This window comes from Scylla paramamosain, chromosome 30 (genome assembly GCF_035594125.1).
Source record: "Scylla paramamosain isolate STU-SP2022 chromosome 30, ASM3559412v1, whole genome shotgun sequence".
NCBI lineage: Eukaryota > Metazoa > Arthropoda > Malacostraca > Decapoda > Portunidae > Scylla > Scylla paramamosain.
The window spans coordinates 3,180,001-3,207,896 of NC_087180.1; the positions used below are offsets into that span (position 1 = coordinate 3,180,001).

Here is a 27,896-nt window from a genome sequence, read left to right on the forward strand (position 1 = left end):
AGGGGAGAGAGAGAGAGAGAGAGAGAGAGAGAGAGAGAGAGAGAGAGAGAGAGAGAGAGAGAGAGAGAGAGAGAGAGAGAGAGAATTCTATTATTAGTAACAATATTTGTTACTAATAATCTTTAACCCCTTATCTGCTCTGCTGACTTAGCTTCCTATATTCTTTCATTTACCTTTTGCTACACTACCTAACATTATCTTTTTCTTCTCTAGATCATATATTACCTATTTTCTTTAAGAAACTTTATTTTGCTTAGGAAATACTTCATATTTGTAGCATGATTCATGTTTAACTCCTTATCTGCCCTTATCTTTTTTTTTTTTTTTATGTAAGAAGGACACTGGCCAAGGGCAACAAAAATCAATAAAAAAAATGCCCACTGAAATGCCAGTCCCGTAAAAGGGTCAAGGCAGTGGTCAAAAATTGGTGGATAAGAATCTTGAAACCTCCCTCTTGAAGGAATTCAAGTCATAGGAAGGTGGAAATACAGAAGCAAGCGGGGAGTTCCAGAGTTTACCAGAGAAAGGGATGAATGATTGAGAATACTGGTTAACTCTTGCATTACAGAGGTGGACAGAATAGGGGTGAGAGAAAGAAGAAAGTCTTGTGCAGCGAGGCCGCGGAAGGAGGGGAGGCATGCAGTTAGCAAGATCAGAAGAGCAGTTAGCATGAAAATAGCGGTAGAAGACAGCTAGATATGCAACATTGCGGCGGTGAGAGAGAGGCTGAAGACAGTCAGTTAGAGGAGAGGAGTTGATGAGACGAAAAGCTTTTGATTCCACCCTGTCTACAAGAGCAGTATGAGTGGAACCCCCCCAGACATGTGAAGCATACTCCATACATGGACGGATAAGGCCCTTGTACAGAGTTAGCAGCTGGGGGGGAGTGAGAAAAACTGGCGGAGACGTCTCAGAACACCTAACTTCATAGAAACTGTTTTAGCTAGAGATGAGATGTGAAGTTTCCAGTTCAGATTATAAGTAAAGGACAGACGGAGGATGTTCAGTGTAGAAGAGGGGGACAGTTGAGTGTCATTGAAGAAGAGGGGATAGTTGTCTGGAAGGTTGTGTTGAGTTGATAGATGGAGGAATTGAGTTTTTGAGGCATTGAACAATACCAAGTTTGCTCTGCCCCAATCAGAAATTTTTGAAAGATCAGAAGTCAGGCGTTCTGTGGCTTCCCTGCGTGCTATGTTTACCTCCTGAAGGGTTGGATGTCAATGAAAAGACGTGGAAAAGTGCAGGGTGGTATCATCACCGTAGGAGTGGATAGGAAAAAGTTTTGTTTAGAAGATCATTAATGAATAATAAGAAGAGAGTTGGTGACAGGACAGAACCCTGAGGAACACCACTGTTAATAGATTTAGAAGAACAGTGACCGTCTACCACAGCAGCAATAGAACGATCAGAAAGGAAACTTGAGATGAAGTTACAGAGAGAAGGATAGAAACCGTAGGAGGGTAGTTTGGAAATCAAAGCTTTGTGCCAGACTCTATCAAAAGCTTTTGATATGTCCAAGGCAACAGCAAAAGTTTCACCAAAATCTCTAAAAGAGGATGACCAAGACTCAGTAAGGAAAGCCAGAAGATCACCAGTAGAGCAGCCTTGACGGAACCCATACTGGCGATCAGATAGAAGGTTGTGAAGTGATAGATGTTTAAGAATCTTCCTGTTGAGGATAGACTCAAAAACTTTAGATAGGCAGGAAATTAAAGCAATAGGACGGTAGTTTGAGGGATTAGAACGGTCACCCTTTTTAGGAACAGGTTGAATGTAGGCAAACTTCCAGCAAGAAGGAAAGGTACATGTTGACAGACAGAGCTGAAAGAGTTTGACTAGGCAAGGTGCAAGCACGGAGGCACAGTTTCGGAGAACAATAGGAGGGACCCCATCAGGTCCATAAGCCTTCCGAGGGTTTAGGCCAGCGTGGGCATGGAAAACATCATTGCGAAGAATTTTAATACGTGGCATGAAGTAGTCAGAGGGTGGAGGAGAGGGAGGAATAAGCCCAGAATCGTCCAAGGTAGAGTTTTTAGCAGAGGTCTGAGCAAAGAGTTCAGCTTTAGAAATAGATGTGATAGCAGTGGTGCCATCTGGTTGAAGTAGAGGAGGGAAAGAAGAAGAAGCAAAGTTATTGGAGATATTTTTGGCTAGATGCCAGAAATCACGAGGGGAGTTAGATCTTGAAAGGTTTTGACATTTTCTGTTAATGAAGGAGCTTTTGGCTAGTTGGAGAACAGACTTGGCATGGTTCCGGGCAGAAATATAAAGTGCATGAGATTCTGGTGATGGAAGGCTTAAGTACCTTTTGTGGGCCACCTCTCTATCATGTATAGCACGAGAACAAGCTGTGTTAAACCAATGTTTAGAAGGTTTAGGACGAGAAAAAGAGTGAGGAATGTACGCCTCCATGCCAGACACTATCACCTCTGTTATGCGCTCAGCACACAAAGACGGGTCTCTGACACGGAGGCAGTAGTCATTCCAAGGAAAATCAGCAAAATACCTCCTCAGGTCCCCCCAACTGGCAGAGGCAAAACGCCAGAGGCACCTTCGCTTAGGGGGATCCTGAGGAGGGATTGGAGTGATAGGACAAGATAAAGATATGAGATTGTGATCGGAGGAGCCCAACGGAGAAGAGAGGGTGACAGCATGAGCAGAAGGATTAGAGGTCAGGAAAAGGTCAAGAATATTGGGCGTATCTCCAAGACGGTCAGGAATGCGAGTAGGATGTTGCACCAATTGCTCTAGGTCATGGAGGATAGCAAAGTTGTAGGCTAGTTCACCAGGATGGTCAGTGAAGGGAGAGGAAAGCCAAAGCTGGTGGTGAACATTGAAATCTCCAAGAATGGAGATCTCTGCAAAAGGGAAGAGGGTCAGAATGTGCTCCACTTTGGAAGTTAAGAAGTCAAAGAATTTCTTATAGTCAGAGGAGTTAGGAGAGAGGTATACAGCACAGATAAATTTAGTATGAGAGTGACTCTGTAGTCGTAGCCAGATGGTGGAAAACTCGGAAGATTCAAGAGCGTGGGCACGAGAGCAGGTTGCCATGGATATAACATTATCTTTCTCTTCTCAAGATTATATATCACCTGTCGTCTTCAAGAAACTATAATTTAGGTATATTTTCATAAATAACACAAGTACTTGATCTTTGGAGGCTGCCATATTGTTTCTATTTACATGTCAAGATTGCTCTAAGATACCTTAGAAGCATGCTAAGGATTTATCAAAGGTTGGTCTTGGTTTCTACCTGGCATCTTTGAAGCAAGATTGCCGAAATCTTGACAACAAAAACACGCCATCATGATTTCACCAAAGATCACACTTCAGACAAGCACAACCTTGAACAAAAAAACCCACCTCTAGGCACACCGCCCATCCTCACTCCATGATGAGTGCATGTGTCATTGCTCTCAGAGTTCTCACAGGGGTCATGGTATTGTTTCTTGTTTGCATAGTGCAGATGTAAACTGCCTGTTTACATCTGCAACACTTTCTCAGCTGTATTTTGCATTAGCAGAAGTGAAGATGGGTCCTATCAACTTTTCTTGTGTGGAAAAAGCTAGAATTCTGGTATGGAAAGCAGAAAGAGTCCCAACAAAAGAAATAATGAGGAGAATTGGGTGAGGACAGTCAACCATTAGGCGGCTTGTGGCAGCTGCAAGAGGACTGCTGCTGAGCATGATAACTTAGATTAAAGCATCTCCAGAGAGGCCAAGGAAGACTTCCAAGAAAACAGATATTCTCTTAAAGCAAGAAGTGATGAAAGACCCACAAGTTACTGCCAGTGAACTCAAGAAAAAACATCCAGAATTCCTGGGGGAAGTATCTGAGAGAACAATCCAACAAAGACTTTTTGAAGGACCTGAACCTGCCCACTTGTAAGCTTACCTGGAAACCATTCCTCACAAGGCAGATGGAAAAGAAACAGCTCAAGTTTGCAAGGCAATACAAACAATGAACAGAAGAGGACTGGCATAAGCCAAGCTTTTATGTGTAAGAAAATGACCAGGAATTATTAGACCAAAAGGCTCCTACCACTACTTGTCGCTCTACAAGGAAATAATCTGTCGGATGGAGTGATGGTTTGAGGATAATTCAGTGGTGCAGGAGGATGAGGGAATTTCTATTTCCTGCCAAAAGGTGAGACAATGAGACAAGACAGATATATCCAAGTCCTGGAACACCATATGCTACCTGTTATGGAGTTGCATGGCTATGGAAGTTTCATGCAAGTTGGTGCTCCTTGCCATGAAGCAAAATCAGCTAAGAAGTGGCTGATTGAGCAAAAACTCAATGTGTTGGACTGGCCTCAGAATTCTGAATGGACTGGCCTCAGAATCCACTCAAAAACCTCTGGAGATCCATGAAAAACTAACTTGCCACCCGCAACAAATAATGTTCCACGCCTCATCCAAGAAATCAACAACATAGTTGAGAAGTGGAAACATGTAAGTGAGAAAGATACCTTCACAGACTTAGCAGACTCCATGCCTAAATTAATTAAAATGGTTCTTAAAGCAAAAGGACAGATAACAAAATATCAGCAAAGGAACTTTGGCTCTATGTATCAATGTTTTATTAATAAAACCTTGATTTTTGTTTATGGGTGGAAAGAAATGGGGGTACTCTATCTTTTCTGAGGACACTATATATATATATATATATATATATATATATATATATATATATATATATATATATATATATATATATATATATATATATATATATATATATATATATATTTCAACCAGATGGCATCACTGCTATCACATCTATCTCTAAAGCTGAACTTTTTGCTCAAAACTTTGCAAAAAATCTATCTTGGATGATTCAGGGCTTGTTCCTCTCTCTCCTCCACTCTCTAACTACTCCAAACCACTATTAAAATTCTTCATAATGATGTTTTTCATGCTCTCACTGGCCTAAACCCTCAGAAGACTTATGGACCTGATGGGGTCCCTTCTATTGCTCTCCAAAACTACAACTCCATGCTTGCACCTTGCCTAGTCAAACTTTTTTCAACTCTGTCTGTCAACATCTACCTTTCCTTGCTGGAAGTTTGCCTATATTCAGCCTCTTCCTAAAAAGGGTGACCGTTCTAATCCCATTCTGATCCTATTGCTTTAATTTCCTGCCTATCTAAAGTTTTTTGAATTTATCCTCAACAGGAAGATTCTTAAACATTTATCACTTCCCAACCTTCCATCTGATCATCAGTATGGGTTCCAACAAGGCCACTCTACTGGTGATCTGGTTTTCCTTGCTGAGTCTAAGTCATCCTCTTTTAGGGATTTTGGTGAAATTTTTGCTGTTACCTTAGATATATTAAAAGCCTTTGATATGGCACAAAGCTTTGATTTCCAAACTACTCTCCTATGGCTTCTATCCTTCTCTCTGTAACTTCATCTCAAGTTTCCTCTCTAACTGTTCTATTGCTGCTGTGGTAGACAGTCACTCTTCTTCTTCTAAGTGTATTAACAGTGGTGTTCCTCTCACCATAGCTGGGCATGATAACAAAAAAAATTATCACGATAACCAATAAGTTGATAACGAAAACCTTATCAATGATAACTGACGATCAATAACTGGCTATAAATTTATTGCCTGATAATTGATAAATTCATAAATCTGAATTTCCAATACTAACAACAATGATATTGATATCTTAAATAAAAGAAAGTCAATAAATACAAAATTTTTTTTTTATCTTTATCTTAGAAAACTTGGAAAAATCTTAGAAAATAATTCAAATTCAATGTTTATCCTCTGAAAAGTACTGTTTTAAGAAAAATAACTACATTTGATTTTGAAAGTTTAAAACTTCAACATGCTCATGTTTCAAGAAACTAAAATAACCTAATATCATTATTACGATAATTTATCACAATAATGGCCAACTATACCTGTCACCAACTCTCTTCCTATTACTCATCAGTGATCTTCTAAACCAAACTTCATGTTCTATCCACTCCTACACTGATAAGACCACCCTACACTTTTAAACATTTTTTTTAAAGACGTCCAACCCTGCAGGAAGTAAACAGCTCATGCAAGAAAGCCACAGAACGTCTGACTTCTGATCTCTCTAAAATTTCTGATTGAGGAAGAGCAAACTCAGTATTGTTCAGTGCCTCAAAAACTCAATTCCTCCATCTATCAACTCGACACAACCTTCCAGACAACTATCCTCTCACCTTCAATGACACTCAACTGTCCCCCTCTTCTACACTGAACGTCTTTGGTCTGTCCTTTATGTATGCTCTAAACTGGAAACTTCACATCTCATCTCTTGCTAAAACAGCTTTTATGAAGTTAGGTGTTCCGAGTCATCTCCACTAGTTTTTCTTGCCTTTCCAGCTGCTAACTCTGTGCAGAGGCCTTATGTATGCATGTATGCAGTATTCTTGACATGTATGGGGGCTTCCATTCATACCATGCTTTTAAACGGGATGGAATCAAAATTTTTTTGTCTTATCAACTCCTTTCATCCAACTGATTGTCTTCACCCTCTTTTTCATTGCTGCAATGGTGCATCTCTTGCTATCTTCTACAGCTATTTTCACACTAACTGCTCTTCTGATCTTACTAACTGCATGTGTTCCCTCTTCCCATGGCCTCACTGCACAAGACTTTCTTCCTTCTCTCATCCCTATTCTGTCCACCTCTCTAATGGAAGAGTTAACCAGTATTCTCAATCATTCATTCCTTTCTCTGGTAAACTTTGGAACTCTGTGTCTGCTTCTGTATTTCCTCCTTCCTATGACTTGAACCCTTTCAAGAGGGAGGTTTCAAGACACTTATCTTTCATTACTTTATTCTTCTATTTGGAACTCTCTATGGGACCTGGCATTAAGTGGGTCTTTTTTTAAGCAATTTTTTGTTGTCTTTGGCCAGTGGCCTTCTTGCATTAAAAAAAAAAAAATAGAGCAATTGTGCATGATAAGAGGTAAATGAAAAGCTACAGTGGTGAATGCATGAAAATAAAGGGAACTTGTCAACCTTCTGGAGATGATGTGGGTGCACTAGGTGGAGCCAATTGGCATATGGCCCCAATAAGGGTGTAGGCCACCCCAAAGGAAATACTCTGTATCTACTGTGGTCTAAGGATTGGTGTAGTTGTGGGGTAAGGAACAGTCTCATTATGAAGGGGTACAGGTAAACCTGTGTATGTTGTCAGGCCTTGCTGTGATTGTGTAGCCAACAGTGCCATGCCTAAGCTCCTGGGGCTTAAAGACTATCCCTTTCTGCTATAGGCCAACAGGATTAAGAGAGGAAATGATGTGTGCGTGGTGCTTTGTCTGAGCCACCTCTTGTAGGACTGCCAGTCTAGTATATAGATAAAACAAGTTTCTTTTAATACTCCTTTTTTTTACAATTTTTAGTATTTGCCTTTCATGAGGAACTGTCAAATGCTTAAAATCTGGACAGATACTGTTTACCCATCTGTCTCTTCTAATCTTTCTGATATTCTTGAATAAAACTTAGCAAATTAGTAACAATCTTTCCTTCCTGAATCCAAATTGTGTTCTTGATATCATCTTTTTGTGTGTGTTAAGAGGTGGTGCTTGGCTCAGTTGATCCCCTCATAAGAATGTAAGTCTAATAACCTGCCTTCATAACAGTTTCTGGAATATCTGATGATCTTATCCAGTACAATACATCTGGATACAAAGTCACCAGTTAACAGTAATTGGTAACATTTCATGAATGTGTAAATCTCCAGCACATGGAACAAGAAGGACCAAGAGATGGGTTAGGAAAATTCATGATATTCCATAAAGACAGTTAAGCCAAGACTTACTGGGTTGTACAAGTATCCCTCCCCCTTGCTGTCCACCAACACTATACGACGACCTGAGGGCTCGGCATAGATGCTGGCAATTTCTGCTGTGTGCCGGTAGTCACCTACCATCTGCCAGTCCTCAATGAAGAAGAAGAACAATCCCCCAGTCTGCAAAACAGATTTCATCTTAACCAATGCAAAACCATTCATTAAGTATTGCAGTATTTACTTTTCTCTTTATCAAAACAGTGTCCTCTGTAATTCTTACTTCTCTATTGTAGGTAAGCAATAATTTTGGTAATGGAATGTCTGCAACAATTAATCTAGCCTACATGAATAACACAAGTCAGAAAATTTTTCCAATGGAATTACTGAAAAAAAAAATTATATGCATCAATATTCTACTCTTGTTCTGATTTGACATTCTGGCTTTAAATCAATATCTTCCTTAAATAATTTATACATTACATCACCTTTCTTTGACTGTGATTCACTCAACTTACATCAGTAGAATACACAAGGAAGTCAGCAGTGAGGGCATGGTCAGTGATGTGCATGTCTGCATGGTCTGGATCAGGGAAGAGGCGGGCCTCTCTTTCTTCATCTTCCCCAGTCTCTCCCTCCAGCTGAGGATTAGATGTCAGTCATTCAAATAAACTCCTCACACTATTTTGAGAAATTAAGTAATAGATTTAAAGTGACAGTTTCTATACCCTTGTACAAGATAATAGACAGCCACTCACACAGGCAACTCTTGCTTAAATCAGCCACTCAGACAGACATCTATCATTTCATGATGGATGAAATTTAGCCACATAAAATGAAGACTCCAATGACTTTAAAATTCAATCACTCAGAACAAATACTATTTGTTGTTTTGAAAGTAAACCTCTTTGATAAGATAACAACTAGAAAACTTCCCTCATTAACAGCAGCTCCATCTTCAGCAACAATAATATGCTACAAGTGATAAAATCAGTTTGTGCACTGCAAGAACCCATGTACAGCATCAATGCTGTACTGTATGCAGTCAGATTTAGATAAAGTGATCTCTGCATGCTGAGCATGCTGTGTCTGGGTTGGAGGCACACATTACTCACTCTTTCTCTCACCCAAAGCCTACTAAACTTTTGTTTAACTCAGGCTGTTTTCATGCTATTCATGGTAGAGAGATGGCTCACAAACATTCCTGAGCCTTCCATCACCTGAAACTCATGTACTTTACATCTCTGTTTATCATACCAAGGATCTTCTCCAACTAACCAAAATCTTTTCATTAATGGAAAATATCAAAATCTTTCCAGATCTAACTCCCTTCATGACTTCTGGCACCCAGCCAAAAATATCTCCAACAATCTCTCCTTACTCTATTTCAACCAGATGGCACCATTGCCATCTCATCTATCTCTGAAGCTGAATTCTTCGCTCAAACCTTTACTAAAAACTAGAAGCTGGATGATTCAGGATTTGTTCCTCCCTCCCCTCCACCCTCTGACTAGTTCATGCTACCCATTGAGATTCTTTGCAGTGATGTTTTCCATGCTTACTCATTAAGATCTTTTCTAATGATGTTTTCCATGGCTTTGTTGGCCTTAACCCTTGGAAGGGTTATGGATCTGATGGGATCCATTCTATTGTTATTGTTCTCTATAAGTGTGCCTCCAGTGTGCTTGCACCTTGCGTAGCCAAACTCTTCCAACTCTGTCTATCAACATCTACCTTTCCTTCCTGATAGAATTGTACCTACAATTTCCCTAAAAAAGATAACCAGCTTAACTCTTCAAATTATCACCCTATTGCCTTAAATTCCTATCTTTTTTAAATTTTGAACCTGTCCTCAATAAGATTCTTAAACATCCATTACATCACATATTACATTTTAATTACAGTATTTAGGAGGAGGCAGTATTTTAGGAGGAGGCAGTAGACACCTGCCAAAATGATAATTACTCCCAGTGAGGTCTAAAGCACTGTTCAGGGGGTGCTGTGAACTTATCATTAAACCCAGCTGTGATCTCACTGAACATTTCCCTTTGTGTCTCACAACACAAGGGGGTAGTCACAGCCTGCCCTCTAAACACAACTCTCTTCCTCCACACAAAACTACAAGCACCTAATAACACACACACCCTTCACTCAAAAATTTTTAAATCATCATGGCGACTCCTACACCAGCCTCGGAGTCCCCATCTGGAGAGGGGACCATAAATGTCCCCAGGTCGGACTGCCTTTCTGTCGACGACACTAAGCGTCTAGACACCCCCCTCAACTTTTTCTTCATTAACTTCTGCAACATTCGCAGTCTAAGATCTAATTTTCAATCTGTAGAACATCACCTCTTCTCTTATAAACCTCATCTTCTTTTCCTCACTGAAACTCAGGTGTCTGAGGCAACTGACAGTAGCCCCTTTTCTGTTCCCTCCTACTTTCTCTATCCTCATTTTCGATCCAAAGCTGGATGCTGCGTTTATGTGCACAATGACTTAACCTGCTCTCGTGCCCACGCTCTTGAATCTTCCAAGTTTTCCACCATCTGGCTATGACTACAGAGTCACTCTCATACTAAATTTATCTGTGCTGTATACCTCTCACCTAACTCCTCTGACTATAAGAAATTCTTTGACTACTTAACTTTCAAAGTGGAGCACATTCTGACACTCTTCCCTTTTGCAGAGATCTCCATTCTTGGAGACTTCAATGTTCACCACCAGCTTTGGCTTTCCTCTCCCTTCACTGACCATCCTGGTGAACTAGCCTACAACTCTGCTATCCTCCATGACCTAGAGCAATTGGTGCAACACCCTACTCATATTCCTGACCATCTTGGAGATACGACCAACATTCTTGACCTTTTCCTGACCTCTAATCCTTCTGCTTATGCTGTCACCCTCTCTTCTCCGTTGGGCTCCTCTGATCACAATCTCATATCTTTATCTTGTCCTATTGCTCCAATCCCTCCTCAGGATCCCCCTAAGCGAAGGTGCCTCTGGCGTTTTGCCTCTGCTAGTTGGGGGGACCTGAGGAGGTATTTTGCTGATCTTCCTTAGAATGACTACTGCTTCCGTGTCAGAGACCCGTCTTTGTGTGCTGAACACATAACAGAGGCGATAGTGTCTGGCATGGAGGCGTACATTCCTCACTCTTTTTCTCGTCCTAAACCTTGGTTTGACACAGCTTGTTCTCGTGCTATACATGATAGAGAGGTGGCCCACAAAAGGTACTTAAGCCTTCCATCACCAGAATCTCATGCACTTTATATTTCTGCCCAAAACCATGCCAAGTCTGTTCTCCAACTAGCCAAAAACTCCTTCATTAACAGAAAATGTAAAAACCTTTCAAGATCTAACTCCCCTTGTGATTTCTGGCATCTAGCCAAAAATATCTCCAATGACTTTGCTTCTTCTTCCCTCCTCTATTTCAACCAGATGGCACCACTGCTATCACATCTATTTCTAAAGCTGAACTCTTCGCTCAGACCTCTGCTAAAAACTCTACCTTGGACGATTCTGGGCTTGTTCCTCCCTTTCCTCCACCCTCTGACTACTTCATGCCACCTATAAAAATTCTTCGCAATGATGTTTTCCATGCCCTTGCTGGCCTAAACCCTCAGAAGGCTTATGGACCTGATGGGATCCCTCCTATTGTTCTCCGAAACTGTGCCTCCGTGCTTGCACCTTGCCTAGTCAAACTCTTTCAGCTCTGTCTGTCAACATCTACCTTTCCTTCTTGCTGGAAGTTTGCCTACATTTAACCTGTTCCTAAAAAGGGTGACCATTCTAATCCCTCAAACTACCGTCCTATTGCTTTAATTTTCTGCCTATCTAAAGTTTTTTAATCTATCCTCAACAGGAATATTCTTAAACATCTATCACTTCACAACCTTCTATTTGATCGCCAGAATGGGTTCCCTCAAGGCCGCTCTACTGGTGATCTTCTGGCTTTCCTTACTGAGTCTTGGTCATCCTCTTTTAGAGATTTTGGTGAAACTTTTGCTGTTGCCTTGGACATATCAAAAGCTTTTGATAGAGTCTGGCACAAAGCTTTGATTTCCAAACTACCCTCCTACGGTTTCTATCCTTCTCTCTGTAACTTCATCTCAAGTTTCCTTTCTGACCGTTCTATTGCTGCTGTGGTAGACGGTCACTGTTCTCCTAAATCTATTAACAGTGGTGTTCCTCAGGGTTCTGTCCTGTCACCCACTCTCTTCTTATTATTCATTAATGATCTTCTAAACCAAACTTCTTGTCCTATCCACTCCTATGCTAATGATACCACCCTGCACTTTTCCACGTCTTTTCATAGACGTCCAACCCTTCAGGAGGTAAACATATCACGCAGGGAAGCCACAGAATGCTTGACTTCTGATCTTTCAAAAATTTCTGATTGGGGCAGAGCAAACTTGGTATTGTTCAATGCCTCAAAAACTCAATTCCTCCATCTATCAACTCGACACAATCTTCCAGACAACTATCCCCTCTTCTTCAATGACACTCAACTGTCCCCCTCTTCTACAATGAACATCCTCGGTCTGTCCTTTACTTACAATCTGAACTGGAAACTTCACATCTCATCTCTAGCTAAAACAACTTCTATGAAGTTAGGCATTCTGAGACGTCTCCGCCAGTTTTTCTCACCCCCCCAGCTGCTAACTCTGTACAAGGGCCTTATCCATCCATGTATGGAATATGCTTCACAAAGTGTCTGGGGGGGTTCCACTCATACTGCTCTTCTAGACAGGGTAGAATCAAAAGCTTTTCGTCTCATCAACTCCTCTCCTCTAACTGACTGTCTTCAGCCTCTCTCTCACCGCCGCAATGTTGCATATCTAGCTGTCTTCTACAGTTATTTTCATGCTAACTGCTCTTCTGATTTTGCTAACTGCATGCCTCCCCTCCTTCCGCGGCCTCGCTGCACAAGACTTTCTTCTTTCTCTCACCCCTATTCTGTCCACCTCTCTAACGCAAGAGTTAACCAGTATTCTCAATCATTCATCCCTTTCTCTGGTAAGCTCTGGAACTCCCTGCCTGCTTCTGTATTTCCACTTTCCTATGATTTGAATTCCTTCAAGAGGGAGGTTTCAAGACACTTATTAATTATTTTTTTACTACTGCTTTGACCCTTTTATGGGACTGGCATTTCAGTGGGCATTTTTTTTATTGGATTTTTGTTGCCCTTGGCCAGTGTCCTTCCTACATAAAAAAAAAAAATCAGATAGAAGGTTGTGAAGTGATAGATGTTTAAGAATCTTCCTGTTGAGGAGAGATTAAAAAACATTGAAGAGACAGGAAATGAAAGCAATAGGACAGTAATTTGAGGGATTTAGGAACAAGATGAATGTAGGAAAGAAGAAAAAATAGATGTTGATAGACAGAGTTGGAAGAGTTTGACTAAGCAAGGTTGAAGCATGGAGGACCTGCTTCAGAGAACAATAGGAGGGATCCCATCAGGTCCATAAGCCTTCTGAGGGTTAAGGCCACCAAGGACATGGAAAACATTACTACGAAGGATCTTGATAGTCATGAAGTAGTCAGAGGATGAAGGAGAGGGAGAAACAAGCCCTGAATCATCCAAGGTTTTAGCAAAGGTTTAAGCAAATAGCTTTGGAAATAGATGAGATGGCAGTGGTGCCATCAGGTTGAAATAAGGGAAGGAAAGATGAAGAAGCAAATTTGTTGGAGATGTTTTTGGTTAGGTGTCAGAAGTCACAAGGGGAGTTAGATCTTGTAACTTTTTGACACTTTCTATTAATAAAGGAGATTTTGCCTAGTTGAAAAACAAACCTGGCATGGTTCTGGGCAGAAATATAAACTGCAAGAGATTCTGGAAGGCTCACATACCTTCAATATGTCTTCCATCTATTCCAAGCTTTTAACTTACAATTTCTAGCATTTTTGCATTTTGTATTGAACCATTCCTCACCTTTTCTACATCTTGCTCCACATCTAAGTACAAATTTCTCCACAGCAGTATTATATATACTTATAAATTCATACCATTTTTCCTGAACATCTTCTGCATGTTCAAAGTTTTCCAGCCCAAAGCAACAAAGTATTTTCTTAATTTTTCAAAATCAGCTTTATGATTTTTTATCTTTTTACCTCATAATTTTCATCAATGATTACATTTTAATTTTTCAAATCAAATTCCATCAACACATGATCACTTTTACCTAAACATTAAATCAAGTCTTGATGGTTTATCTCTTCCACTAAATCTGGTATCACAATCAACCCATTGAGTAATCAAGTTTTCCACTGCCCAGTTTAACAGTCTATTACTCCATAAGTTCTCACTTCCAGTAGTTGTCATTGTCTCCCAATTTATCTTACAATTAAAATCACCAACAATAACTATATCACTACTTTCCATCAGTATCTTTTCAAGACCTTTTAACATATCTACCAACATCTCTTCATGCTCTTCTTTTTGCCAGACATTGGTCATAGGTGGCACATACACTCCTACATAATTCATTACCCTTCCACTTCTAATCATCACTTGTAGAATTTCAGACTTGTCTTCACTTTTTATTACCTTCTCCATTTTAACACATGTTTTTAGTCAGAATGATCACTCCACCTCCTCCCTTGTCACTTCTGTTTATCATCCATAAATCATATTTATCATCTCCAATGTCAGGAGTTCCCCATTTATTTTTCCATTTTGTCTCACATAATACAAAATTCAGTGCAGTTGTGTTTAACAACTCATTTATTTCTATCTTTGTTGACATTAATCCATTTACATTAGTATAATATACTTTACTTACTGTCTGATGGACCATTTCTTTATTCTCATATCTCTTATTCTCCAGAAAACTTTTTTTTCTCCTCTTCCATTCATTGTTCATTTTTTTGTTTAGCCTCATTTACCAGCTACTTTTGCTTCAACCTTTCAGTCTCATCCAGATCCCTGTTTATCCATACATTCTTATATTCTTCATCTCCAGACAACCTCCAAGATCCATTTATTGCCTCTTCTGCTTGTACCTGTGCTGCAAAACCTTATTCCTATGGGTCTCATTTTCTCTTCTTCATACAGTAAGATCCCTCTCATCCAGCATTCTAGTATCTGGCAGCTTTTTCAAGTATCCGGCACATTTTTCCCCGAGCCTTAAAATCGATAAAAAATCAATGTGTACTCATAAAATCGATTAAAATTCCCGCACGAGGCATACTTTGTCCCCTCGCCACCAGAGCGCACTGTTTCGCGCCACCCGCAGCCCACTGCACTGTGTTTACTCAGTGACTCAGTCCCGCGTGTGCACTGTTTATCACCTGATGCCTTCATCATGTCTAAAGTTGTAGAAAAGAGGAAGCGTGTTGTGCTTACACTTAAGCAGCTGATCAGATCAGCCAGCTGATCTTTGTTATGGTAAGATGCGTGAGTGTAGGGTGGTGATTGTGGACATAATTTCACTTCTATTCAAATATCCAGCAATATTCAAGTATCCGGCATGTCAGCAGTCCTGTTGATGCTGGATAAGAGGGATTTTACTGTATTTCCCAATTCTATGGAACTCTTCCACTTGCTTTACTACCTGACTGTCTTCACCCCATCACTTTCTTCAGTGACTTATTCGACAGGTTCTTTTTCTTTTCCTCTCTTTGAATTCTGCTTACTATTTTTCTTCCTTTAAACCAAATACAATTACTTCTTTATATTTTTCTAGTGTCTCTCACTATTTTTTTCTCTTCTTTGATAACATTTAACAATTTCTGTTGCAGGTTTTGTTTCTCATTTTCTTGTTATTCTATTATTCTCTTTAGTGATTCTTCGTCAACTTTACATTAATTTATCCACTTATTTTGCCTCATTTCCACATCCTTTACACTTCCCTTCATTTCCTCATTTTCTTTCTGAACATTTTCTACTTTCCCCTTTATTTGTTTCTTCAAACAGTCATTTTCCACTTACAACTTCTCATTTTTATCTTCCATCTCAATCAACTTTGTTGTAATAATCACCAATTTTCCTACCTGTCTCCTGGTGTGCCTCCAATGTCTGTACTCTCTCCAATAACTTGTCCATCATTTCCTCCATATACAAAATCTTTCTATACTACAGCCTATAATTCAGTTCTCTTTCTTCCCCAGTGAAACCTTCAAAAGATCACCTTTCCTTTAGGGTGCCACCCTCTGCCATGTTTGTTACCCCCCCCCAAAAAAAAAAACTTTCCTATAGACAGGATAACTATACTCATGATATTGTTTCTCCCCTCCCTATTTACCATCTAGGTATCCCTGGGTTTTCATAACATATCTTGTTCAACTATGAGCAATTTGTGTTATTGCTTCACTTCTATATGTAGAGCACTGGAAAACACATCCTGTCAGGTCTGCCTCATGTGTGTGTATTTACCTAGTTGTATTTACCTAGTTGTGAAATACGGGACAAGAGCCACATTAGGCTCGTGCTGTCCCGTCTCTATATTGACTTTTATCTAGATTTTCTTTAAATTTATGAATTGTCTTTGCACACACAATCTCATCCTTAAGTTCATTCTACACTGTTATACTTCTGTATGGGAAGCTATGTTTCTTGATGTCTCTTCTGTAAACACTCCTTTTCAATTTCCTTCCATGTCCTCTTGTGTCTCTTGTATCTGGTATCATGAGGTCTTCTCTGTCCAACCTTTCCATTTCTTCCAGTATTCTATATATTGCTTTCAAATCACCTCTTTCCCTCCTTTTTTCTAGTGTAGTCAGGTCCAATCTCTTCAACCTTTCCTCATAACTATACTCTCTTAAGCTTGCAAGGATTTTAGTTGCAGCTCTCTGGATTCTTTTCTAACTTTCTTGTATCCTTTTTCAAACTTGGAGACCACACTAATGCTGTGTACTCCAATCTCAGACGTTTCATCATAGTTATCAGTTTTTTTTATCATATCTTCATCAATATAGAAGAATGCTATCTTGATGTTTCTCAGCAGATTATATGTTTCTTCTATGATTGTTTATGTGCTTCCCAAATGATAAATTATCAGTAATAATTACTCCTAGGTCTTTTTCTTCTGATCTTATAGAGATTTCCTCATTCCCTAAGTAATAGTTGCCAACTGGTCTTCTCACACTTTTTCCAAACCTCATCACACTACATTTTTTAGCATTAAACTCCATAATCCACCTCAATGACTATTCTTAAACTTAATTAAGTCTTGATTTAAAACATTGCAATCCTGTTCATTTGTTATCTCCCTCATAATCTTAGCATCATCAGCAAAAAGGTTCATGTAACTTTCTGCACCTTCTGTCATATCATTTACATAAATTGCGAACATAATAGCTGCAAGTACCGAACCTTGTGGGACTCCACTTATTACCGTTCTCCAGTTCTACCTACTGCCTTTAATTACTGTCCTCATTTCTCTGTTTGCCAAAAAGTCAGTCATCCACTTTAACAGTGATCCACCGAGTCCTCCAATCTTTTCCAATTTCCATATTAGTCTTCTGTGCGGAACTTTATCGAATGCTTTTCTCAGATCTAAGTATATGCAGTCGGCCCAACCATCTCTTTCTTGCACTATATCTATTACTCTTGAGTAAAAACATATCAAATTTGTAACAAAAGATCTTCCTTTTCTGAGGCCACACTGTTTCTCTGTTATCACTTTGTTGTCTTCTAGATATTCCACCCATCTGTTCTTGATAATTTTTTCACAAATCTTCACCACCACACTTGTAAGCGATACAGATCTATAACTTAATGGATCTTCTTTACTTCTGGTCTTGTGGATTGGGATAATATCTGCCTGTTTCCAGTCTATGGGTACTTTACCTGTTTTTTCTTCACCTCTGATAATTTTCCATTTTATTCATTTGCTTCGTTTCTTAGTTCATTTACAGTATCTCTCTCTTCTCTGGTTCTATCTTTTTTTATCCACACTTGTTTGTATTCTTCCACCTTGGCCAGTTTCCAGGATTTACTCAGTATTTCTTCAGCTGCCACTTGTGACCTAAACCTTATTTTCATAGGACGCTGTCCATCCTCAACATATCTACCCAATCTTTTAATTTCTTCAATCTCTCCAGTCAACTCTTTTTCTTCTTCCACACATATCCTTTCCTTCTTTTCTCTTTCAGTCCACTGAGGTGTACACTAGTCCTTCAGGCTGAATACCACAAGTTTTTTTTCTTATCCACAGTTTTTCTCACCAAGTTTTCTTTCTGTTTTGTAACTTGAACAACTTTTTCTGTAAGCTTTGTGTCGTTTCCCTTGGTTTGTTCCTCCACAATTTTCCTAAAATTGATCTTTTCTTCCTCTTGTTCTTTCTTCCAATTTTCCTGTTTTACGTTTAACTCTTCCACTTCGCCTTCATATTCCATTGATTTCTTTTCATATAACGTTAATTTTTTATGTAGATCATCATATGCACCTTTCCACACCCCCTTCTCGGTGATCAAAGTTCAACCATCTCCTCCATCTTGTCAAATCTATCCTTCATTTCCTTCATTTTGGTTTCCATTGTAATAATTCTCCTTCTCATCATTGCTTCTCCGACCCTTCGGTCCTCTTCCCCAAATCCTGAGAAGTCTCTCTGCCTCGCCTTTGGGACAGTCCCCGTTGATGTAAACAACATAGAGGGGACCAAAGTAGCCCCTTTTTCACTGCTCATTATAACAATTTAACTGCTTTCTACAAAAAACTTTTGGAGACAGGACAGCAATGAGTAAAACCAGTGTGAACTCTCACCTCTGTATTTCCACTAGGGTAGCTCTCAGTGTCGTAGATGGTTGGATTTTTAGGAGCGCATGTTTGCGTTGACTTCTCTGTCTGCCATGACAGTGTGTGTGTGTGTGTGTGTGTGTGTGTGTGTGTGTGTGTGTGTGTGTGTGTGTGTGTGTGTGTAATCACCCAGTTGTATTTACCTAGTTATGACATACAGGAAAAGAGCTTTGCTCATGCTGTCCTGTTTCCATATCTATTTGTTTATCATATTTGCATCAATCACTTCTTTGCCTAAATCATTCCACACCTCTACAGTTCTATGTGGGAAGCCATTTTTCATGTGTGAGTGAGTATGTAAAGGTCTAACTTCACGCTTTTTTAATGTCTACACAAAGATATCATTAATTTTACTTCGGCAAATCACTTTTCTGCTGAAGTACACTTTCCCATGAGATACACTACGTCACCCCGTGCCGGCAGTTGCTGCAGTGATCCCAAGCCGTTCAGACATTTGTCCTGGCTCTTTTGTTTGGGATAACCTTTTTTGTTTCCTGTTTCCCGGGACAAGTTTCTGGTCACACGGGTTCCAGTGGCCGTCTCTACCCATTATCCATCTGTGGAGCAGGTTGGTGCCTTTATTTCGCCCAATTAAGTGTTATTCTGCTGGGTTGCAGGGGACAGGTAGCAGGCCCGCCATCATGGAGGAGACTGTGGATGAAGCCTCCCTGAGGGGATTCAAGGCTTCTGGCACTGAGAATCTTTCCTCTTACGGAGGAAGCTCAAGTAGTTCTGCAAGAACTACGCACAGGAGCTCTTCTTCACGCCGAGAGAGCTCTAACGGAAAGTGTTATTCTTCCGGGAGGTGTGATCGTGGGCAGGAATGCCCGCCCTCAGGGGAACAAAGGCGTGAGCTGTTGTCACCTCCTCAAGCTCCCCGTACTTCAAGGGATGATGCTAACGCCCCTCCATGGGCAGTGATGTTTGAGGCTATTACTGAGCTACATGGAGAAATCCAAAAATTGTAGAGGGATAAGGTTAAGTCTGCCTATGATAGGCAGCAAGGCATGTTGGATGCCGGGGACCCCCAGGAGGGGGGGGAGGCGCGGCAGGGTGGCGCCCATAACATCAACAACGCAGCCTCACACCACCATGAAAGGGTGGTAGGACGTCCCCTCTCTCTACAGTCGGGACTCACAGACTCCACAGCTGGTTTTTCTGGTTTTGATGATGGCAATGATGATGATGAAGACGGTGAAATTCACGATGAGCCAAGTATTGGCAGCGTACTCATGCACAGTGCTAAAACATACGGGCCTTTGGATGACATTTCAGTAGATATGGAGATGCCTGTGGCTGATATGGTGAATTACTTGTTTGACCATGGCATGCGTGAAGAAGAATACAAGCAGATTGTGGAGGACGAGGCTACCAAGAGGCCCGGCAACTGACCTGCATTAACCCCTGTCGTCTGCAACGCTCAGATATTTGATGCTCTCAAGGTTGAGGCAAAAAAGACTGATTCTCGTATGAGAGAGGTGAGTAATGACATTCTGATGGCTGCCACTATCGTCATAAAGTCGCTCACTACTCTAGACAAAATTGCACAAGATGAGGGTCACGCAGGGGTTGCCCAGGAAGTGGGTATGCTAAATGGAGCTCTTGCATTACTTGGGAACGCCAACTACCGTAATAACTTGGCCAGGCGATTCATCATCAAGCGGGAATTTAATCCCAAATACACTCACTTGTGCTCAGATAAGGTACCCATGACGCAGTATCTATTTGGTGACAATGTCTTGCAGTCAGCAAGACAGATTGAGGAGTCTGAAAAGCTCAGGAACAAGATCGCACCGAAGAAACCTTTCCCAACATGGAAATCGGCAGCTGGCAGGTTTGGTGGAACAAGACCGAGAGGCTTCTTTGGGAGAATGCCTTACAGGGGCTTCTCGTCCCGATTCCACCCTTATGGGCCCCGCAGGGGTGGCCTCACAAGGCAGTCCTTCTCCAGGCAGGACACTGAGCCAAAAAACACCTGGGGCCAGGGAAACAATCCCTGGCAATAACTCAGGTAAGCCACAAATTTGAAGCAGGTAGAATACATAAGTTTGTGCATGAATGGCATAAGATCACGAGTGATCCATTTATTTTATTGTTGCAAACTGTCATCTTGATATTGATGTAGCCAACATTGAACATTTATTTCATGATGAAATGGAATATGTGTTTTCCATTGAAGAACAAAGAATTTTATCTCAGGAAATTAATAAACTGCTCAAGCTTAAAGTAATCACAGAAACTCATAGACAGCATGAGCAGATTCTATCCCCTATTTTTCTGAGGAAGAAAAAGAATGGTGAATATAGAATGGTCCTTAATTTAGAGAGGCTAAACAAGCATATTACATATAAGCATTTTAAGATGGAAAACTTTGAGCAGGCAATTAGGCTCATCAATCATAATGACTACATGGCCTCAGTTGATTTACGGCATGTTTACTACTCTGTAAAGATAGCAGATGAGCAACAAAAATATCTTTGTTTTAAATGGCAGGGGAAAATTTACCAGTTCACATGCCTTCCCAATGGTATTTCTGAGGGCCCACAGCTCTTTACTAAACTAATGAAACCCATCTTTGCTACGTTGAGAGAGAAAGGATACACTATCACCAGCTTTACTGATGACACTCTCATGTGCAGCCGTTCATGGTTAGGTTGCAAGGAATGCACTCAAAGCACAATGCAGGTCTTAAGCAGAATGGGTTTCTGCATCAATGTAGAAAAGTCTGTGTTACAACCCACCAAAAGAATTGAATATTTGGGTAATATCATCAACTCAGAGATCATGACAGTTACACTACCGGAGCGCAGAATCCTTAGCCTTGTGAATAGTTGTCGACAATTACTGCACAAAAAGAAAGACAAAATCAGGGAAGTTGCTAGAGTAATTGGCATTTTGGTAGCTGCCATCCCAGCGGTTGAAATGGGTAAGTTACATTACAGAAAGTTGGAAAGGGCAAAACTTGCAGCTTTAGCTACAGAAAGAGGCAACTTTGAGAAGTGGATGGAAATCACAGATGAAATGAAAAAAGATTTGCATTGGTGGGTTAAGCATGTGGCAGGTGAAAACAGGAAAATTCTCAGGACAGGTACTGACACTGAGCTGTACACCGATGCTTCCAACTTAGGTTGGGGCTGCTTCCTTAACAACCAAACAGCAAATGGCAGGTGGTTGCCAGCAGAAAAAGAGTTACATATTAATGCACTGGAACTCAAAGCCATCCTTCTTTCCTTGAAATCATTTGAACAGCAAATTCAGGGGAAGAACATTAAAATATTTTGTGACAATACCACAGCAGTGAGCTATGTTAATGAAATGGGTGGCATAAAATCGGAGATCTGTAATGATATCTGCATTGACATATGGGAATGGTGTGTAGAGCACAAAAGCATGGATTATATGTTCTCATATACCAGGTAAAGCAAACGTCTTGGCCGACACGGCATCTCGCAAATTTAATGACAAACATGAGTGGAAACTGGATGAAAACATTTTTGGGGATATTTGCAAAATTTTCGGACTCCCAAGCATTGACTTATTCGCATCCAGGCTAAACAAACAGGTGTCTGCAGAAGGTTCGGGCAGAAAAGGCAAAAGGATGGATGGTCGTGCCACTATGGACATCCCAGCCTTGGATGGGAATGTTAGTCAGCATGCTCATCAGGGAACCTCGCCTCATAGCGAGGAAGATGAATGTGTTACGGCTGCCCCTGTCCTCAGAGGAACACCCCATCATGAAACACACGAGACTGGTGGCCTGTTTGCTGTCAGGGAAAGAATACAAAAGCTAGGAATTTCTGAAGCAGGTACAGACCTTATCATGGCATCCTGGAAACCAGGAACAGAAAAGCAATACAGACCACATATTAAAAGATGGACACAATTTTGTAGTCAATGGGAAGTTGATCCCTTTAATCCCAATGTAGAACAAATCATCAATTTCTTATCTGAAACTTTTCACAGAGGTGTCGGGTACGAGTGCATCAATACTGCAAGGGCAGCTCTCTCCTCACTAGGGATAGTGGTGGATGGCCGCAGGGCAGGTGACCATCCACTGGTCATCAGGTTGTTAAAGGGAGTATTCAATTTACGCCCAACTAAACCCAGGTATATTGAAACTTGGGATGTCAAGCCAGTTTTAGAAAAATTAAGGAGCATGAGCCCTTTACACTCTCTTTCCCTGAAAGATTTAACTTTGAAATTAGTAATGTTGCTGGCATTTACACAAGCAGCCAGAGTGCAAACTCTACATTTGTTACTTTTGAAGGATATCATCATAGGCAAGGACTTTATATGTATGTGGTTAGCAGGCAATATTAAACAGTGCAGACCAAACTTCAATATTCAGTTTATCAAGGTGAAAGCTTATGAAGAGGATAAAAGTTTGTGTGTAATGGAAACTTTGAAAATGTATATCAGTAGGACTGAGCATATAAGATGTAATGCTGGAGATGAAAGCAAATTGCTCATCAGTTTCATTAAACCACATAAAAATGCCTCTAAAGATACAATTTCTCGGTGGATCAAGTCCGTCCTTCACCTGTCCGGTGTGGACACTACAAAATTTACTGCAGGAAGTATCCGCCCAGCTGCGGCACCAAAGGCCAAGGAAATGGCTGTTCCAGTGACCCACATCATGGCTAAGGCTGGCTGGGCTAGGGTGACAACATTTGCCAAATATTATGATAAAACCATAAACCAAGATACAGATCAATTCCAAGAAGCAGTATTAGCTTAGTTAGTGTTCAAGGCTCCATTAAGTAGTATTGGTGTCCTCAGTTAACAATTTTTCAATAAACATTAGATGTTATTCAAAACTTTAATTAACTGAATAATTTTAACATAAATATGGAAAAAATATGAATTATGACAATATTAAGGTACGACATCCACATGGCTTTAAAACCTCATGGGAAAGCGTACTTCAGCAGAAAAGTAATTTGCCGAAGTGAAATTGATGAAGTACACGAGACTTACCGTAGGTCAGTTGAAATGTGCTTCTAATTTTACGAAGCAAATCACGTCTGCTGAAGGGAGCTTTCACATGCCCTCCACTCCCACCCATAATGGTATGGAGTGACGTGAAATGAATAACATTTACCACGGTATTGATAGAGCTAATTTTTATCATGTGGATTGTCGTATCCTTTAAAGTCTGCCGGCAAGGGGTGATGTAGCGTATCTCGTGTGAAAGCTCCCTTCAGCAGACGTGATTTGCTTCGTAAAATTAGAAGCACATTTCAACTGACCTACGGTAAGTCTCGTGTACTTCATCAATTTTCTGAGGAAAGAAATCAGCCTGGATAATGAAACATTATGAAGCCACACCTGATTACCCCATAGCAGTCTAATAACCATCACATAACAAGTTTTTAACTGCCACATAATATCCTAATTAACATATTACAATCTCCTAACACACGTAAGTTTCCTAACTGCCTTCATGAAACTGGGGTGTGAAGTTATGTCCACCACATTTGTTGTCATGGATAAGATTATGCTACAGTGAGTGAGTGAAAGACAAATGTGACAGAAGACCATGGTAAGACACCTACAGAAGTAAAAATCCATGATTTTATGACTGAAGATAAGTGGAAATCTTGCCCAGTGTGATATGCCTTTTACGGTGTGCAGGGCTCACAGGTGGTACTTGGGCCGAGTGAAACCTGGAACTATCAAAACCCAGAGTGCCAGGTCCTACCACTGCCATGTCGATCTTTGAATTTCACTTCATATAAATCACACTCACATAAATGATTATTGATATCAATCACATTTACTTTTTAATTCAAATTTCCAATATTATTTAAGGAGCTGAAGAGATAATGTAAACAGTCTTTCTGAACTGAAAAATCATAAAATTTGGAGAATGAAATAGTGTCAGAGTCCAGAAAAACTAGACTGATATAACTATTACACAATAAGTTACACAAAGAAATCCATACCACATAGACTGCAATGTTCAATCTTGTTGGTCTGTCCTTTACTCAGACCATGAATAAATACGGAGGATATGATAGTAAATTTTGTGACTGGCTCTGTGGTCTTTTCATGAGTCAATATAGCATCAAACATATGGTGACCAAACACACAGCAATCACTGTTTTTTTAGATCTGGATCTACATTCTCCATTTTTTTTTTTTTTATGTAGGAGGGACACTGACCAAGGGCAACAAAAATCTGATTAAAAAAAAAAATGCCCACTGAAATGCAAGTCCCATAAAAGGGGTCCAAAGTGGTAGTCAAAAATTGAAGGATAAGTGTCTTGAAACCTCCCTCTTGAAGGAATTCAAGTCATAGGAAGGCAGAAATACAGAAGCAGGCAGGGAGTTCCAGAGTTTACCAGAGAAAGGGATGAATAACTGAGAATACTGGTTAACTCTTGCATTAGAGAGGTGACCAGAATAGGGGTGAAAGAAAGAAGAAAGTCTTGTGCAGCGAGGCCACGGGAGGAGGGGAGGCATGCAGTTAGATCAGAAGAGCAGTTAGCATGAAAATAGCGGTAGAAGACAGCTAGAGATGCAACATTGCGGTGATGAGAGGCTGAAGACAGTCAGTTAGAGGAGAGGAGTTGATGAGATGAAAAGCTTTTGATTCCACCCTGTCTAGAAGAGCAGTATGAGTGGAACCCCCCCCCAGACATGTGAAGCATACTCCATACATGGACGGATAAGGCCCTTGTACAGACTTAGCAGCTGGGGGGGGTGAGAAAAACTGGCGGAGACATCTCAGAACGCCTAACTTCATAGAAGCTGTTTTAGTTAGAGATGAGATGTGAAGTTTCCAATTCAGATTATAAGTAAAGGACAGACGGAGGATGTTCAGTGTAGAAGAGGGGGACAGTTGAGTGTCATTGAAGAAGAGGGGATAGTAGTCTGGAAGGTTGTTTTGAGTTGATAGATGGAGGAATTGAGTTTTTGAGGCACTGAACAATACTAAGTTTGCTCTGCCCCAATCAGAAATTTTAGAAAAATCAGAAGTCAAGCGTTTTGTGGCTTCCCTGCGTGAAATGTTTACTTCCTGAAGGGTTGGACATCTATGAAAAGATGTGGAAAAGTGCAGGGTGGTATCATCAGCGTAGGAGTGGATAGGACAAGAAGTTTGGTTTAGAAGATCATTAATGAATAATAAGAAGAGAGTAAGTGACAGGACAGAACCCTGAGGAACACCACTGTTAATAGATTTAGGAAAAGAACAGTGACCGTCTACCACAGCAGCAACAGAACAGTCAGAAAGGAAACTTGAGATGAAGTTACAGAAAGAAGAATAAAAGCTGTAGGAGGGTAGTTTGGAAATCAAAACTTTGTGCCAAACTCTATCAAAACCTTTTGTTATGTCCAAGGCAACATCAAAAGTTTCACAAAAATCTCTAAAAGACGATGACCAAGACTCAGTAAGGAAAGCCAGAAGATCACCAGTAGAGCGGCCTTGATGGAACCCATACTGGCGATCAGATAGAAGGTTGTGAAGTGATAGATGTTTAAGAATCTTCCTGTTGAGGATAGATTCAAAAACTTTAGATAGGCAGGAAATTAAAGCAATAGGATGGTAGTTTGAGGGATTAAAATGGTCACCCTTTTTAGGAACAGGCTGAATGTAGGCAAACTTCCAGCAAGAAGGAAAGGTAGATGTTGACAGACAGAGCTGAAAGAGTCTGACTAGGCAAGGTGCAAGCACGGAGGCACAGTTTCGGAGAACAATAGGAAGGACCCCATCAGGTCCATGAGCCTTCCGAGGGTTTAGGCCAGCAAGGGCATGGAAAACATCATTACCACTTCATGTAGTAATAGTTCTGATGATAATGAAGATGATGATGATGATGAATTTGAAACTCAGTTCAGTTATGAACACCAGACCATTCAGGAAGCACTCTCTTTGCCCATTAATCCTTTCTACTTCTCTCATTCCACATAGTTCATGCATCAACATGTGTACATCACAACTGTCTACATTTATTTTACATACCAGGTGGAACTGGATTTTTCCTTCATACAAAACAGAGGCATAGTCAGCATTGACCCTGACTGAGGTGATGGTGCCAAGGTACTCTCGGTCTCGCAGCAGCATGGCAGAGTCCTCTCCCAGAGTGTAGATCCATGCCCGATTGTTCATGCCCACCACTAGATGGTACGGCCCCACTCCCAGGAAGGTGGGCTCTACATCCACACTCACAGTGACTGGCCTCTCCTGAAAGTCAGTTTTACTCAGTATTTGCTTAAATACTCATGACATATTTATATATCATCATGCAAAAGGAATTGTATTACAATTTTCTTTGGTATTATAAATAGAAGCATCTTAATGAAATCCAAGTAATATTAACATGTTACTCTTTGACTGATAGAGTATCTGTAAGATAGGAAAGCAGTTGCTGATTCAGTTTATTTTTATAGAAAGAATAAAGTTGCAACTTTTGGCAAATGCATAAGGTAAATGCAGGTGATTGGGAAATAAAGAAAATTACAAGTATGATCAACTAATAAAATCTGCTGAATAATCATGTAGCTTCTTCCATCACCATTTTCATGTGATCATGCTGTTAGCACATTCAACTTTGCATATTAAAAAGGAAAAAAATACACATGAAAATAACTGCCACTAATAAACAAAGTTCATGTCTGGTGTCTTTAAGATCAACTTGTTCCCTTAACCTGCCAGACTTCAACAAGTAGCAGTGTTGCTGTTCTGTTCTGTTGTTATCACATCTTAATTTCAAGTTCCCTTTTCAGAATACGTATCATACATGGATGCTGTCCTCATGCCAGTAACATTAACTAAATCAATAGAAGAAAGTACACTACAGTTTTGCACCCCTGGGATGACTTTTCTAAGATATAGTTGTCTAACTCATCATTAAATCTGAGTCTACAGAGTACAGGAGAGGCTGAAAACATCTTCAGACACAGATGACTGTGAAAATACATGAACCATGCAAGGGATTTGCTACTCTGAAGCCACTAAGCAAATACAAAAATACTTGTCAAGAATTTTCAGTGGTATGACCTGAAGAAAATAAATACCAAAATAAATGGACATGAATGAATACTGTTTGAAGCACATACAACATAGCTTGTAATATAAGTGTGTATAAGTACTGTTTGAAGCACAGCATAGCTTGTAATATGAAGTGTGTATAAGTACTGTTTGAAGCACAGCATAGCTTGTAATATGAAGTGTGTATAAGTACTGTTTGAACCACAGCATAGCTGTGATCATGAAGTGTATAAGTACTGTTTGAAGCACACACAGAATAGCTTGTAATATGAATTGTATAAGTACTGATTGAAGCACAGCATAGCTTGTAATATGAAGTGTGCACTGGTAAAAAAGAAAAAAAATATATCATTCATGCAATGACAGCATGCTGACTTGCATTGG

At 40.2% G+C, this 27,896-nt stretch overlaps 1 protein-coding gene across 1 annotated transcript in view; it reads right to left on the reverse strand.

Annotated features, from left to right (window-relative positions):
* LOC135116166 (WD repeat-containing protein 19-like) overlaps window positions 1–27,896 on the reverse strand; it is a 310,907-nt gene that overhangs the window by 201,494 nt on the left and 81,517 nt on the right. The window contains exons 10-12 of the mRNA XM_064033436.1: window positions 26,484–26,705; window positions 8,296–8,418; window positions 7,811–7,960 (exon numbers count right to left, since the gene is read on the reverse strand). Of these exons, the coding sequence (XP_063889506.1) occupies window positions 7,811–7,960; window positions 8,296–8,418; window positions 26,484–26,705 (495 nt within the window). The remainder of the gene's footprint in view (window positions 1–7,810; window positions 7,961–8,295; window positions 8,419–26,483; window positions 26,706–27,896) is intronic.